Genomic DNA, 16,304 nt, shown 5'->3' with positions numbered 1-16,304 from the left:
ATCTGAGCGTAGAGCATTAGGTCTACTGTTACATCCACTCTCCACTCATTTTTTTTTTTAAATCTTATTTTGCTGGGGAAGAACCAAGTGAAGTCCTCCCCTGCTGTCCATCAGTTTGGTTTAGCCCGTCCATTTGACATTTTGTATGTTCAGACTTCTGTGTAACAGTGGTGTAAAAAAAGACAGAGAAAGGGCCGTCATTTTCACTTTTTAGGAGTAGTGTAAAGCATGATTGTTTTAGTGATGAGAAATTCCTGACAGCTTGACACCATTTGTTGCCAACTCTTGATTATGGCCTTTCTTTCTTTCTTTCTTTCTGAGTTTCTCATTATGCCAAACCAACACTGTTAGGATGGACTGCAACAAGGATGATAGCAGACCAGGAGTAGGACAGTCCTACTATTGTGATTTATTCAATTAAAAAATGCCAGAGGTGTAAAAATATTTAATGTGACAAAGTACTAATAAAATTAATAAAAAATAGTTTTAGAAAAACTAAACAAAAAACAAGAAAATAAACCTCAGTGCAGAGATGCAGTAAGATTAGATTAGATTAGTGCTTCTCAGCCCTCGTGTTGCATTACTGGTAGGTCTTTTCCGACAAATATTACATATCAACTCAGGCAGGTTATTCCATATCATGTTGTGATCATGCCGGTGTATGGTAACTGGCTCCCATATTAACTGGCTGCGTTGATGACCCTTCACGATAAATGTAATTTATCGTGAAGCGTCATCAATAGAATACTAATTGTCTGTAGTACTCTACATGCACGGGACCATGAATATACCACCTAAAAAGCTAACACCTAAATAGCGTAAATTAACTAGCTTGATGTCATACTCAAAATTCTAGTCAGAATTTGAGTCTGATACTGCTCCATTGGGCTGTGATTATGGGGTGTGTCTCAACCGAAGCAGGAAAAAAAATATTCAAATCATTTGTCATTGAAATCTTTGAATACAAAACCTACTTTGAAAGATCTATGTGTTTCTTTCAAAGTGCCTAACACTGAGGATGACACTGACACATCTTCTGGTATGTTTAATTTTCAGTTACTGTAGAAAACAGCTTTTGACTTTCACTGTTAGCTACTAATTTCAATAGCACTGTTTTTCTGCAAGTTTATTTGTTTCAAACACATAGGTATATGAGAGACTAAATATGACATACAGAGATTTAAGTTGGATGTATTTTTTGTAATTGCTGTTAATTTACCAGAGCCTCAGGTTGGATTCCTACCAGCCTTTGGACCTTGTTACCTAAACTTATACGGCAGTCCGAGGGAGTTCTCAGGACTTTCTGACGCATACGAGGAGTTGAACCACGGCAAGGTAAGTAGTAGCCAGGTGTTTTGCATGTACTGTAGGTTATAGAAAAGCCTTGGAATTGTTTTATTCGTAAATCTTTCCTGTCTGGCAGGGTGAAGGGGTTGCCTACCGGGGTCGTATTCTGGTTGAACTCACCTCTCAGCTAGATTGCAAACCTGAGAAGAAGGTGGAGGATATTCCCAGTGATGACATCCTAGTAGCCGAGGTAATAAAATGACATTGATCCATGTCTGCTGTGAGTGGAATCAACCATGAAATAAAGTAAAAAATGCTGATAAATATACGTAATCTATTTTGAGCAGAAGTACCAGCGCCGGAGGAAATACTCTCTGTGTGCAGTGTTCCATAGTGCATCCATGCTGCAGGAACCCGGGGAACCCATCCAATTTGAAGTCAGTATTGGAAACTATGGCAACAAGCTGGACACCACCTACAAGCCCTTGTCATCTACCACTCAGTACACCTGTGCTGTGTTTGATGGTGAGTTCAGACTACTCAGTGTCCCTGTTGTTAACTAACGCTGAGAGCAATTTGGAGATCATGTGGAAGTCTCAGTCTAAGTCTACTTGGTTTGTGTGGCTTCTATAGGCAATCACTACTACTATTTGCCCTGGGCGAACACCAAGCCTGTTGTTATCATCACATCGGCCTGGGAAGACATAAGCCACCGTTTAGACTCTGTCAACATTATCTTATACATTGCTGAACGATTGGTAAGCTTGTGGGGGTGACATGAAAATACTATTCATCATCAATATGTTTTGTAAATCAACTGGTTTGTGCCTGTTCTCAGAGAAAACTATGCCTGCTTTTTTACTCACAGCATTCAAACCTCACCTCTTTGAAAACTGCTATACTGGCCAAGGCCTCAGACACCCGACTAGCAGAGATCTGGCTTAAGCTCATCAACTGTTTGATAGAGGACCTCAGGAGGTACATTGGATCAAGGCAAGGGGGAACTTTTACTCTCAGAAGGTCAGCAATACTTAATAATTAATTGACCCTCTCTGTTAGCTGTTGTATGCCAGAACTGGAGGGCAAACCAAACCTTACAACACTAGATCTCCAGTTGAAGATGTTGCGGGATTCAACTATTGCCAGCATCAGAGAGGCTGCCAAATGCATGAAAGAAGGAGCCACTGACATTAGGACCACCATTGCTGATATTGAGGACTGGTTGGATCGTCTCATGCAAATATCTGAGGAGGTAACACATTGTGATGAATATGATAGTTGATCATAATTATGACAATATGGGCCTGTGTCCACCAAACAAATTATATGCGTTAGTAGCATCTATTTTCTATATAAATCCTATGCAATTCAGCATTCACAGCACTTACAGTAGCACCCTCAACAACAACAAAAAAAACATCCTTGGCATACAATGTTTTTCATTTCCACAGCACTCAGAGTGCTTCAAGTTGAAATACTGTATGTTAAAAAAAAATTAACAGCGTTGGACTTGTTGATGTCACTTCTTTCTTGCTGGCCAATCTCAATCGAGGAAGTATTGGCAGAGGAAAATTCAATCAGCCCAGTTGTATGTGACTTGTTGGTGCATTCATGAGAAACTGGGAAGTGGGAGAAATCTAGAGTCAGTTGGGGTACATCCCACCTGAGCTGGGGCAGTTGTAGTGTAGTGGTTACGGGCCTGGGCTAGCATGCTGTAGCCTGAAAGGTTGTGGGTTCAGTACCTGGCTTCCACCGTTCTGCCCTTGAGCAAGGCACAGCGGTGGCACTTCACCCCAAATTGCTCCGGGGACAGTGGGCCTTGTACATGATTAAGTAAGTCTCTATGGATAAAAGCGTCTGCCAAATGAATAAATGAGCTAAATAACTTTCCACCTTAAGTAGGAGTTTTGTGAGAGCTCCCAAGAGAATATTTTGAGGTCACTTCATATAATGAAAGATAAGAAATGTATTTGTGCCATGCACAAATAAGTGACTTCCTTGTTTATTTATGTTATTGTGGGAATTGCAAAAGAATGAGCGCCAACAATTCCTACATTTGAAGTGCTTGTGTTGCTTATTCAAACGGAAGAACACACTTAAACCAAAATAGCACTGTCCATGAACAAAATCATTCAGAGTCCCATTCAGAGTCCCAAACATTTAAAGGGACAGCGATTATACAACATAAATACTCACACAACTGAGTATTAAACATAAAATGAATCTTCAATTTGTATTTAGTGAACAACTGCGTGTAGAACCATGCAAACTCTAGTTAATGGTGAATTATGCATCACTACAGTCACTACACACGTGTACACAAGTCAACAAAGGGGGTGAATTGGCCTGCCACCAAAACCCACTCAGATTCCCACCAATGTCCAAAACAAAATATTTGTCCCCTGTTTCAAACACACTCAATGGGCCAATATTGGTCACAGGGTCCCCAGCGGGCATTTTGGTGGATGAAAATGAATGCCGCGATGTTGTCAAGCAGTGTGGACCATTGAAGGGTTGCAGACCAGGGATGTGTGATGCTGGTTTTCCTTTGGTTCCCAGCATGACTCAATGGAGTTTGTAGACTCAGGTGTTTCTTTGAGACTAGCCCTAGAAACAGCCTTCATTTCCTGATGGAACCATTCGAAGAGCCCATTGGCCTGCAGGTGACATAGCCAAGTGGTGGAGTTTCCCAAGCTCTCTGCCACTGCATTCCAAACCTGGAATGAACACCTGAGCACCTGCACATCAGGGTTCGTGGCCTGGTCCACTGCCAGTACAGTATAATACAAACCCAAATGGGCAGTCCCTACCGCTGATTGTGATATTGCTTCCCAGAGTACCTTTGAGTATTTACATGATGTTAACCTTATGGCTAGCTAGCCTGTGAACATTAGCAACTTCACCAGTTTGTTGTTGTCAAGTGTATGCTCTCAATTCGGAAGTCAGGTGTTCCAAAGTGGGAACCTTCAGACTGCATGAACGCACAATAAATATACAAAGACTACTGCAAACACAGAGTAAATTCCAAAGCCTATAGGGATGACCTATTCTATTGTAATGCCAAAAGAGATACTTCTGTCTCAAAGTCCTGAATGATAGTAGTTAGCAGTAAGCAGCAGCATTTCAAAAAGGAAATGCTTGCAGATGGTTTTTAGCAACCTAGCAACAATAAATGTGTGAACGAAGCGCTCTGAAAATGAGGTTGAGAGCGCTGTCAGCTGAAACGACACGTTTGGTGGACGTAGATCCCAAAAAATGACCTCAAGTTTTTAATTTTCTTAACAAGTATGTATGATGTATGGTTCCATTTTACAAGACATGAGCGAAATCAGCACTGATTATCAATTCTGCAGCTTGCCAGCTACCTACAACATATCAGCTGTAGCACCTAGTAGGTGAATAGTGTGTGTAGAGGGAGCAGGCCAGATGGATCTCAATTCCAGAGATAAGCATGAAGGTGTAAAGTAACATTTAAAGTCATTTAAGGCCATGAGGGGATTTTTCATGAAAACAACTTAAAGAGGAACAGAGAATAGATTTAGGGGTATAATAAACTGCTTGAATCTGTGTATAATGTTATTTAGACTGCATTGACAACTGAAACAGTTGATGTTGTCCTTAGCCCCAGAGCAGCATACCTGACGTTATCATCTGGATGCTAAGAGGAGAGAGACGGGTGGCCTATGCCAGGATCCCAGCCCACCAAATCCTTCACTCCACTTACAGTGATAAGGCCATGGGAAAACAATGTGGTAAAACCCAAACCATCTTCATGAAGGTACAATTCAGTTTATGCGCACGCGCGCACACGTGCGCACACACACACACACACACACACACACACACACACACACACACACACACACTCACTTTACTTGCTTCACTTTGCTTTTACTATGCTGTATTTATCCTAGTACCCCATGGACAAAAAAAAAGGAGTGAAGATCCCAGTTCATCTGCGGGTCAACATGTGGCTAGGCCTGTCTGCACATGAGAAGAAGTTTAATTCCTTTGCAGAGGGCACCTTCAGTGTGTATGCTGAAATGGTATGAACTGTATGTTCTTTACCTTAAATCTTCCTGCCTGTTCCTTTAAATGTGCTCTAAGCAATGTTATGCAGTTTCTAAGCTAAACCATTTTTGTCACATACAGCAAGCATCCCCTCGCCTGTGCCCTGAATACACTGTAAACAGCCCATATTCCAAAAACAACCTGTTCCAATCGGGACCATAAAAACATAACAAACTGTTCCAGCCAATCACCGACAAGATGCACATTTAGGACAGTTTCAGTTGCAAAGGGAGGGAGTTGGAGGGAGTAGCGAGCTAGCTCTCTGTTTTGTTTAAGCATCAACAGAAGTGACGTTACCCAACATTGCTTAGAGCACCTTACAGTAAACAAAAAAGAGACTAAGTAGAATTGTGGACAAAAGAGTTGATTGTCCGCATGCTGTTGCAATTATAAGCCCTCTTTAGCAAAATCTTGGTGACTTTGACAACCCTAGGCTATTTTCATGGTAATTTTACTACCTGTACTTTTCAGCTGTTATCTTCCTCATTAGAAGGGTCATCTATACTGTACTATATCTGTAAATGCTACATTTTGCAGGATATTCTTACATCAGCATCGTGTGATATGAAAATATTTGTATATTTCTTATATGTTTTTGCATACAAGTCAGCATAGACATGCCAGGTGAAATATCTGGAACAGGGCAATAAAATAATCCTATTGGTGGAATAATTTATGGCTAGAATATCTGTACTATTTCATGTGTGATGTGTGCTCAACAACCAATGAGCAATTCAACAGCACCACTGAAAGTGCTACTGAAGTATAAACAGAATGTCTCTTACTTTTACTTTCACCTGCTGCCTTATACCTTATACAGGAGTAATATCTTCTTTCCTTTCCAATGAAGTAGTTGAGGTTTTGAAACTTTATTTGTCCTTAGATTTGTGAACTCAGGTCAGTGTTTGAATGTGGCAAAGATACAAGTGTTGGAAAATGCTGTATAGCTCTAACTTACTCCAACCATTTTCAGTATGAGAACCAGGCAAAAGTGGGAAAGTGGGGCACCACAGGCCTCGTTGGTCGCCATAAATCTTCTGATGTGACGGGCAAAGTGAAGCTGAAGAAGGAGTATTTTATGCCGCCCAGGGGCTGGGAGTGGGAGGGTGACTGGTTTGTTGATCCTGAGGGAAGGTAAGATTTAATAGCAGACTGTATTTGTACTTACTGAGCATCTACTGAGCATGGAGCTGTGTTTACTGAGCTGACCTACTCAGAGCCACACACTTTGTGAAATGTCCTTTCATGATGACTCACTCAACAACATCCTGTGTAGAGACTGGCATGCTCCAGTGTTTTGCTGTGGGTCATTTATCAAAAATCTCCTTTGGCTTAGCGCTTACAATCAGAGGAAGGGGAGGCTTACAGCTTGGCTGAAACACACTTAGGCTGTCTTCCTCCTTTAAATGTGTTTATGCATTCTTTGGTGGCTGAATGATCCCTCCTCTTGGGTACCCCTCATTCCTTCTCTAGCTGACTTTGTAGTTGCCTGTTCTGTGTCAGTGGAATTTGTGTTGTATGTGTCAGGAAAATGTGTGTTCTATTCATCTAGAAAGTAAAAAAATCAGTTCTCAGTTCCTTTTTTTCATCTCAAAGAGATACAATATTTTCAAGAATGTTTTGTGTTGGGGTCTGGTTCTGTAATGTAGCTTGCTGACCGAAGCAGACGCCGGCCACACAGAGTTCACTGATGAGGTATTTCAGAATGAGGTTCGGTTTCCTGGGTTGGAGTGGAAACCTGCTCCTGAGCCTTTCACAGATGTGGTGAGGAAGTCTCCTATCAACACAACTAGAAAAACACACAGCTACACCACCATTAAAATAATTGTTGTATTTTTTAAAAAGGTGATGGCAAGTTGGTAAATTTTGAATGATTTGGTCCCTTAGTAGATCGAGTTGAGATGATGAGATCAGCTTAAGTGTTATTTGTGTCCTAAATGTAATCTATTGTCATCATTGATGGAGACTGATTCAAAGTGGATGTTATATTTACTGGTAAGTAACTGTATCATATAGGTCAGTAAAAACAGCAGGATGTAAATCTTTCAGAGGAAAACATACTACTGTACCTAATAAGGTTACCTATGTAATTAATCAATTAACTAAGTTAATTTCCTTATAAGGTCAAATAGGATATCATGCTATTGTAGGAACTCTGTGCTCTGCTCTGCAGAATGGAGAGAGGGCTCAAAGTCCAGAGGACTTTGAATGTCCCCCTGGATGGACATGGGACGCTGACTGGGGCTTTGATCACAACAGAGCTGTAGATGAAAATGGTAAGAAAGCTGCTCTCACAATTTCTAAAAGAATGACAATTTAAAACTAAACTAAATATAAGTTATTTATTTTGGATCTAAAATTGTTATATATGTCTGTATATTTTCACCTTGTATAGTACTTCAGTTAACACTGTTATCAATCTTGAATTACCCCTTGGGGATAAATAAAGTATTTATCTATCTATCTATCTATCTATCTATCACTGAAAACAGGTTGGGAGTATGGACTCCCCATTCCTCCAGATGATAAGCCCATGTCATGGGTATCAACAGAAAAGATGTGTTACACCTATCGTAGGAAGAGGCTTATAAGACACAGAAAGAAGATCTTAGATATGCCTATAAAAGCAGTGGTAGGCATCTACAAATTGTCCCTACTTGATGGTACCTTAACTCATTGTGACAGAAATAAAGTAGTATTCATGTGATTTCCACAGAAAGCAGAACCAGGAGAAGGCTGGGAATTCTCATCTCTGATTGGCTGGAAGTTCCACAGCAAAGAGCGTTCCTCTGATACTTTCCGACGTCGCCGTTGGAGAAGGAAGATGGCTCCCTCCGGCAGCATTGGAGCCTGTGCCATCTTTAAACTGGAGGGGGCTATGGTAATATAGCATTCCTTTAAAATGAAGAGCTCTCAAGAGTAAATGGTACACCTGGTGCAAATGTTATGGTACTTCATGCTTCATCACATTCAAGACATAGTTTGATGGGCATTGGTAGGAATGACCTTCTGTGTCTCTCAAAGAAACATTTTGGGGGAGATTAGCCCACCACTGAAGGTACTCTTCAGCTCGTCAAGCCTATCATTTAGATCAGGGGTGTCAAACTCATTTTCACCGAGGGCCACATCAGCACAGTGGTTGCTCTCAAAGAGCCAGATGTAACTTTTAGATTTGTAGCACCAGACACAAAATCTTTAGCATCAGTATAAAACTTCTAAAAGTTGAGAAGAGCAAAAGGTCAGCAAGACAATCAGCAAAATCAGCATGACGTTTTTTGGTTGTTATGTTTTGTAACACTGTCAGTTCCATGCAGCTTCTCAATGGTGGTCAGTGAGGAAGAGGTCATGCCATGGATGTTTTTTTTTTTTTTTTTTTTTTTTTCAGTTTTTAGATTTGAGTATATTCAACTTTACTGTCATTGCACAAGTGGAATACCAGTAATGAAATGCAGTTTTTCATCTAGCCAGTGATGCAAACGAGTAGGTTAAGTGACAAAAAGTGCATCCATGAAATGCGTCACTACACCGTTCCATACACACAGAAGCGGACGGTCCCGGTGGACTTTTTCTTTGAAGTTGTAAAGTTGAAAAGTGTTGTGTGGATTCCACGTTGTTCATTTTAAACTTAAATTAAAATGCAAAGCAACAGGGCGATTACTACAAGCTTCGAGCCAACCTCTGCTTGCCTGATCTGAATGCACCTCGGCTCGGTCGGAAGATGTTTTGGATAATAGGATTACACACAATTATACATGCTTTTTAAATCACGATGTTTACAACTACCAACTTGAGATCAGAGAAGCTTACATCAATTCCCCTCTCACAGAAGTATATGCCTACCTACACACACGCTCACAGGGAGGCTAAACCAAGCGCGTAAAACGTCTGGCATACTCGACTAGGCGCTCCATTGGCGACATGCAAAAATAGTTTAGAATACTGGTCTTTTATTCCACACGTACTAGTTGCTATCACATTTGATGTCGCGAGTTGCACAGTGGAAGGTAATTGACATGGCCTCCCCTGTCAGTCTCACAAGCATGCATTGTATTGCAGTGTATGTCAATATGCAAAAACTGTATCAGACCTTTTAAGTTCTCGCGAGTCATATAAAATGACTTGGCGGGCCTTGAGTTTTGACACCTGTGATTTAGATGTTGTTCAGGATGCTCATCAGCTTGTGATGCATCCTCCTCTTTGCCACCACCTCCAACATGTCTAACTGAATTCCAACCCTTATGACAGAGTTGGCTTTGTTAAGAAGCCTGTTCAGTCTGTTGCCATCCTTCATTCCACATCCCTAGGACACCACTGCATGAAAAACTCCCAACCATGTTTTTAAAATTCATACTCTACTGACTTGGTACTTCTTCTTGGTCCTCTCATTGACACATGCTTAGCTAATAGTATAACTATAGCTAGTATAACCCCATTAGCACTGGGGAAATATGTTATACAGTCATTTGTTTTATTGTTATGGGCAGTTCAGTTCCTTTAAATTCTTCTCTCTCTCTCCTCCCCTCCCCTCCCCTCTTTCTCATTATTTCTTTGTGTGTGTATGTGTGTGTGTGTGTGTGTGTGTGTGTGTGTGTGTGTGTGTTTGAAGAGGGTGGATGTTGAAGAAAAAGCCTGTAAAAAGGATACAACTAAACAGTTTGGTGCCAGCACACCCATGGTGTCCTGTAGCTTTGACAGTAAGTACTGCAATGTCAGCCTTGTTGCCAGATTTCCTGACCTGGCCGCCCACTTCTTTCCTCTTGGGAAGTCTGTTACGGGATACTTATGATAAAATCTCATGTCTGGTGGCAGATACCGGTAGTCCAGTCCTCTCAGTCCTCTCAAATGTATTTATGTGTCATATTAAATACCTCGTTGTTCAGATGTTCTCATATTGATGATTTGCAGATTCTTCTATATTCCATCTCAGAGTCTATGTCTACCAGGCCAGGAATCTCCTTGCTATGGACAAAGACAGCTTTTCAGGTTAGCAATGGCTTCCTGTTGTAAAAATGAAATAACAAAAATCAAATGTTACAGATGATAGATCATACTGTATGTTCCTGGTTTCTTTGCAGATCCTTATGTGCATGTCTCATTCCTTCATGTGAGCAAAACAACAGAGACAATCACTGCCACATTAAATCCAACATGGGATCAAACTCTCATTTTTGACAATGTTGAGATCTACGGGAATCCCACAAGTATAGCTCACTATCCACCTAGTGTGGTCCTCGAGCTCTACGACCGTGACCAAGTGGTACTTATTCTCACTGGGTTGGGCTGAATAGCCACTTTTTGACAGACACATTTTGATCCATTTACATTCCATTTAACATGATATAAAGCAAGCAACTCTGGTGTGTTACAGGGTAAAGATGAGCCTATGGGCAGATGCCTGTGTCTTCCTGTTGTAAATCTGAATCCAGCCGCACCAGTGACCCCAAGATTGCTGTGGTATCCCATCACACTGAAAGGCAAGAAGGCTGGGGAGATGCTGGTGGCATCAGAACTCCTTCTGAAAAACAAGGTATTCTGATCATTTCCTCCCCAGTGGTGAGGTTAGAAAGCAGAAATGAGGAACCCATCAATTCAATAAATCCAATGTGGCTTCTTACCTACAGTAATTGAATACAGTTAACATAATAATAAGACAATAATAAAACAACCATTTACCTTTCCATGACCTTTTCCAGTTAAATGGCAAATTAAATTTCAGCCTTAGGTGTCATGTTCCTTAAATGTTTAACATATGCCGTTTTTCATTGCTACGTGTAGGCAGATGAGACCGAGCTGCCCATCGTTCCCCCAAGAAATGGTGAAATTTACATGGTGCCGCAAGGGATCAAGCCAGTCGTTCAGCTCACTGCTATTGAGGTACTGTATGAAGCAGACAGGTTCATCAAGGTTAATCAATTTAAGAGCTTGTTGTTACTTTTCATGCTTATTTTATGGTTGTATGTATTTGTGTATCACAGATTCTGACCTGGGGATTGCGTAACATAAAGAGCTATCAACTGGCTGCAGTCTCATCTCCCAGTCTGATTGTTGAATGTGGAGGCAAGGTTGCTCACACTGGAGTGATCAAAAACATGAAAAGAAACCCCAATTTTCCAGGATCTGTGCTGTTCATGAAAGTGGTATGGGATATGTTGTAATTATCTATTGCATAGACCTAATTTTCTCTTAGGCAAAGTACACAGGAAAACAATGGACATTTTGAAAACACTGATCACATCAAAGTCCTGATGACATAGCCCCACCCCACCCCCAAAGCATGTTTAGAGGACTTAGGCCTACATGTGAATGGGAGAATTTGGGCTTAGAGGCACACTGGTTATGTTCCCGTTATTGCAAGGCCATAGTTGCCAGCAAGCTAACATTAGTTCTCCGAAGTATCTAGCTCTACACCAGACATTATACCAAATGCAAAATGACCAAATCGTGTCCACTTATATACTGTAGCAGCCTTTAAAAAAAATGTTTTTTTGTTTTGTTTTTTTCAGTAGGACTAATGTCAGTCTGATACAAGTGCTCATGTTGCTGTAATTGCCTCTTCTTGAATTTGAGTGAAACCTCTACACCGCGCTCTTACTCATTTTTATTTTGCTATCTGTATGAAGATGTTTCTGAAACAATGTCAAAAATATTGTTTACAAAACCATTCTCATGTGGATGAGGCCTTTTTGGCACTGAAATTAAACCACTAGTAGGATGAACAGAATGTAGCTGTGGTGCTCTCTCAAAGAAATTGGTGATACCCACTAAAATTTCTTTGGTTTTTAGGCACTAGTGTCTTTAACACAAATCCTTTGACTGGTGAAATAGAATTGGGACCTTTTGTTAAATGGTCTTTTGTATTTAGGAGTAGAACTTCATATGATTTTGTTTCCCTCTGTCTCCTCCCTTTTACCTCAATCCTCCCCATAGCATCTTCCTAAGGTGGACATGTATACTCCTCCTATAGTGTTGAAAGTGATAGACCATAGACCATTTGGCAGGAAGCCGATTGTTGGTCAGTGTACTGTTGACTCCCTGGAGGAATTCAGGCGTGTGGAAAATACTGATGTGGCTTGGTCAGCCAAAGGTAGACATTATATTTACACTGGGAATACATTGGGAATACATTATATCTATTTTGGAGGAAAGCTGTAGAACTGCTTGTGTAAACTACTTTTACCAACTCTGTTCTTTATGTTAGTGTCCATGCTCTCCAAGGACCATGGAGATGTCATATTAGACATTGAGAGGACACCGCCAGCCTTTAACACCAAGGTAAAATGAAATCCAAAAAAATATATATATATTCCTATCCTCCCAAACAGTCAATAAAGCTACATTAGTCAATATTGTTTGTTTTTATTGATGTTGTTGCTGTTGTTATACTGACCTTGATGTTTAATTGCAGACCATTGCAGAGGAAGACTCTGTTGACTGGTGGAGTAAATTCTACTCTTCTATTGGAGAGAATGAAAAGTGTGGCCCCTACCTGCAAAAAGGTTTTAACACCTTAATGGTGAGTCTGCACTGGAACAAGTATGCTGGTTTGTTCGCTGGTATGACTGCAACTCAATAATACACTACAGTAGCAAACTGGAGATGCTTTTCCTGAAGTTGTTGCTAGGATGTTGCTAGGGTGATCGCCAGGGTGTGACAAGGCTAATCATTGTGGTTGCTATGCTAATTAAAGTGCTGTGCTGGTTTCTATGGCAGTTGCTAGGTTGCTAACATTGTGGTAATGGTTGCTAGGGTGTTGCAAGGGTAATTGAAATGGTTGGGGTTACAGGATAATCGAGATGGTTGATAAGGAGTTGCTAGGGTGCCAATGATCAATATGTTTAGTTCAAGTTCCTGGTTTCTATGTTAAAGGGTTCTTTAGTAATTACATGCAGAAAAATCCACAGAAGAGAGTGAGATGAAATGAGAAGAAGGGCATTGCATGTCAGATAGGAGAAAAAAGAGGTAAAGGGAATACAGAAATAAGAAACCAATTGGGGTTGAGTGTACAAAGGCGGTTAAAATTGAAAGTATATTATTTAGTTATTTAATTATTTAATTGAAAGAGGGAGAGATAGAGAGACGGAGCAAAACAGAAAGTGAAGAAAATAGAAAAAGTGAGATAAAGGGAGGAAGAGAGAGGAGAGACTTCGAGAGATTCACTTCAATGACGCAAAATCTAAATATGAATCAGTCAATAGTCAGTTGAAACACCACTACCCACAAAAATAGTTGGCCTACCCTGAGCACACAAACAAATATACACAGAATGTTCTGGTGAACTGAAAATGCTGTCGTTCTATGTATAACCCGCATTATAGCAAGAGTTTAGTAAACATAATGTTGATTAATGTCAGCCTATTTCATTCATAGCTACATACTTTTACTTTCTGGTGGATTTGGTCCCTCCCCTTCCCTCTTTTTCCTTGACTGGGGACCTGATGACTTTGACCTTTTCTTGTCCTGTGTTTATTTGCCACTCAAGAATCAAATTACCTATCCCTCATTACTGTCAACCAATTGACTAGACTAAACCAATTCACTTTTAGTCAGTTTTTTCAATGTAACTCATACAAGATAACATGTAGTCTATGTGAAATTATAGCCTATAGCAACGTTAGAATGAAATGTGCTTTTTTGGAGGCATTTGTGGCGTGATTGCCTACTACTTGCGTTAATTTAGCGATGGCATGACAGAAAATATTACACAATTTTCACTATTCAGGTATATGACAGAGAACTAGAAGAGGTCTCAGAGTTTCAAGGACTGACTGACTTCTGCAGCACCTTCAAGCTACAGAGGGGGAAGACTGCAGAACAGGATGATGACCCCACAGTGGTGGGAGAATTTAAGGTGAATCTGCAGAGATTGTGAAAGTGAAATTATTGAAATGGTTGTTTGGGGGCTCGTTTATTGTACAGTTACATATTAAGTAAGTAGCAAAAAAGTAAGTAAGTAAAATAGAATAAAATAAATTGTTTTGAGAACTACAAAAACAAAGAAATATCTGACATCTATTGCTATAAAGTGGAATAAAGTACATTTAGGTTGGAGAATACAGTTTCTTTGTACAGCTTTCATTTGTTGTATCTGTTCCTAAAGGGATCTTTCCGAGTTTATCCCCTGCCTGATGACCCCAGTATCCCTCCACCTCCTCGCCAATTCAGAGAACTACCTGAGAGCACACCTCAGGACTGTGTTATCAGGATTTATATTGTGCGCTGTATTGACTTGCAACCCAAGGACAACAACGGTCTTGTGAGTGCTTTGGCTACAATTATATCTTGTAAATATACTACTGAAAATACTGTTTTTTATGCTGGAAATAGCCATTGGTATATTGGAAACATAAAAATGATACTGGCTGTTGTAAATCCTCCCTCGTCAGTGTGATCCTTACATCAAGATTTCACTGGGAAAGCATTCCGTAGAGGACAGAGAGCACTACAAACCAAATACCCTTAATCCAGAATTTGGCAGGTAAGATGACAAAAGTTCAAAAGCAAACCAGGATAAAGCTATTTTCTTACCAAAATGTGAAAATAGACATCAAAATAAGCCGAAGAAATTCACTAACTTTTTAGTTAGTGTTCTTCAACAGTGCAAGATTCTAATAGTCCATGTTAAAGGTGCTCTAAGCGATGTCACATTTTTTAGGCTAAAAGCATTTGTTGTCACTTACAGCAAACATCCCCTCACCATCCACTAGCTGTCTTTGCCCTGAATACACTGTAAAAAAACGTGGTGTGTGTGGACATCCCAGGCTTAAAATACGTCAATAATGTGGGCAAACAACCGGGGCCATAAAAACTAAACTGTTCCTGTAAATCACCGATGAGATGGTGTTCAGGAGAGTTTCAATTGCACGGGAGAGAGGGGGAGGTAGTAGAGAGCTAGCTCTCTGTTTTGTTTGAACATCAACAGAAGAGGCGTTACCCAGCATTGCTTAGAGCGCCTTTAAGTTAGATGGGGTAAGATAGGATCATAGGCTGAAGGGTAATGTATAAAAACAATCCTCATTTTAACATATTTACACCAACTGGATTTTCAGTCCTTAGCGGTTTGATTTTTACTCATTTTTTTTAATTAAGGCATTAAGATCAATTGTCAAATGATGATTTTGTATTCCTCTTTTTAGGCAACTTTAACATGGTATCAAATACATGTTCTCCCCACTGTATAATATGAGCCAGAGACAGAAAAAACGTTTCGGGTCTAGCCCATCATCAGTGTTCCCAATTGAAAAAAAAATTGGGAACGTTGATGATGGGCTAGACCCATTTTTTCTGTCTCTGGCTCATATTATATTTCGGTTTATGTTTTCAATACAAGTTCTTATATATCAGCTTTTGTGTGCGACTTCCTTTCATTTTCTGGGTTTATTGAAATATAAAAATGTGAAAATATTTTGCAATTAGTTTTGAGTCAGACCTTATTTTGCCTGGACTGAAACATTCTTCTTTTATGTGTTTTGGCAGAATGTTTGAGCTCTCCTGCTTTCTCCCACAAGGCAAAGATTTGAAAATATCGATCTATGACTATGATTTACTAAGTCGTGATGAGAAAGTTGGAGAGACAGTGATTGACCTTGAGAACCGATTGCTCTCACGCTATCATTCATCCTGTGGGATCCCAGAATCATACTGTGTGTAAGTGTGCATAATGTCATAAGTCTATGAGAGTGATATGCTTGAGGATTTGTACAGCTATTGCATGTGTACATTTACTTTTAAAACAGCTCTGGGATCAACCAGTGGAGAGACCAGCTTAAGCCATCACAGATTCTTCAGAATTTGGCTCGACTAAAAGGAATTCCCCCACCACAGATTGAAGACAATGGCAGTTCACTCTCCTTTGCTGGAAAAACGTACAGACTGCTTGATTTTGGTAAGAAAAGGGACATTGGAGGGATTTGCTTCATATTTTCCTTAATGACTAATAATGTAAAAAT

The 16,304-nt window shown here is 40.2% G+C and overlaps 1 protein-coding gene across 1 annotated transcript in view; it reads left to right on the top strand.

Annotated features, from left to right (window-relative positions):
* LOC134063675 (myoferlin-like) overlaps positions 1 to 16,304 on the top strand; it is a 32,766-nt gene that overhangs the window by 13,093 nt on the left and 3,369 nt on the right. Inside the window, exons 17-44 of the mRNA XM_062519327.1 lie at positions 1,004 to 1,039; positions 1,223 to 1,335; positions 1,424 to 1,537; positions 1,635 to 1,812; positions 1,921 to 2,045; positions 2,156 to 2,265; positions 2,347 to 2,539; positions 4,910 to 5,065; positions 5,202 to 5,333; positions 6,332 to 6,492; positions 7,008 to 7,122; positions 7,532 to 7,634; positions 7,851 to 7,990; positions 8,075 to 8,239; positions 9,965 to 10,052; positions 10,264 to 10,341; positions 10,434 to 10,615; positions 10,727 to 10,885; positions 11,134 to 11,232; positions 11,334 to 11,495; positions 12,286 to 12,442; positions 12,557 to 12,630; positions 12,764 to 12,871; positions 14,078 to 14,206; positions 14,456 to 14,611; positions 14,742 to 14,833; positions 15,832 to 16,002; positions 16,092 to 16,240. Coding sequence (XP_062375311.1) covers positions 1,004 to 1,039; positions 1,223 to 1,335; positions 1,424 to 1,537; positions 1,635 to 1,812; positions 1,921 to 2,045; positions 2,156 to 2,265; positions 2,347 to 2,539; positions 4,910 to 5,065; positions 5,202 to 5,333; positions 6,332 to 6,492; positions 7,008 to 7,122; positions 7,532 to 7,634; positions 7,851 to 7,990; positions 8,075 to 8,239; positions 9,965 to 10,052; positions 10,264 to 10,341; positions 10,434 to 10,615; positions 10,727 to 10,885; positions 11,134 to 11,232; positions 11,334 to 11,495; positions 12,286 to 12,442; positions 12,557 to 12,630; positions 12,764 to 12,871; positions 14,078 to 14,206; positions 14,456 to 14,611; positions 14,742 to 14,833; positions 15,832 to 16,002; positions 16,092 to 16,240 — 3,645 coding nt within the window. The remainder of the gene's footprint in view (positions 1 to 1,003; positions 1,040 to 1,222; positions 1,336 to 1,423; positions 1,538 to 1,634; positions 1,813 to 1,920; positions 2,046 to 2,155; positions 2,266 to 2,346; positions 2,540 to 4,909; positions 5,066 to 5,201; positions 5,334 to 6,331; positions 6,493 to 7,007; positions 7,123 to 7,531; positions 7,635 to 7,850; positions 7,991 to 8,074; positions 8,240 to 9,964; positions 10,053 to 10,263; positions 10,342 to 10,433; positions 10,616 to 10,726; positions 10,886 to 11,133; positions 11,233 to 11,333; positions 11,496 to 12,285; positions 12,443 to 12,556; positions 12,631 to 12,763; positions 12,872 to 14,077; positions 14,207 to 14,455; positions 14,612 to 14,741; positions 14,834 to 15,831; positions 16,003 to 16,091; positions 16,241 to 16,304) is intronic.

This window comes from Sardina pilchardus, chromosome 18, assembly GCF_963854185.1.
Source record: "Sardina pilchardus chromosome 18, fSarPil1.1, whole genome shotgun sequence".
NCBI lineage: Eukaryota > Metazoa > Chordata > Actinopteri > Clupeiformes > Clupeidae > Sardina > Sardina pilchardus.
The sequence above is the reverse complement of the archived record's forward strand: the minus strand, read 5'-3'. Positions and strand labels throughout refer to the sequence as shown.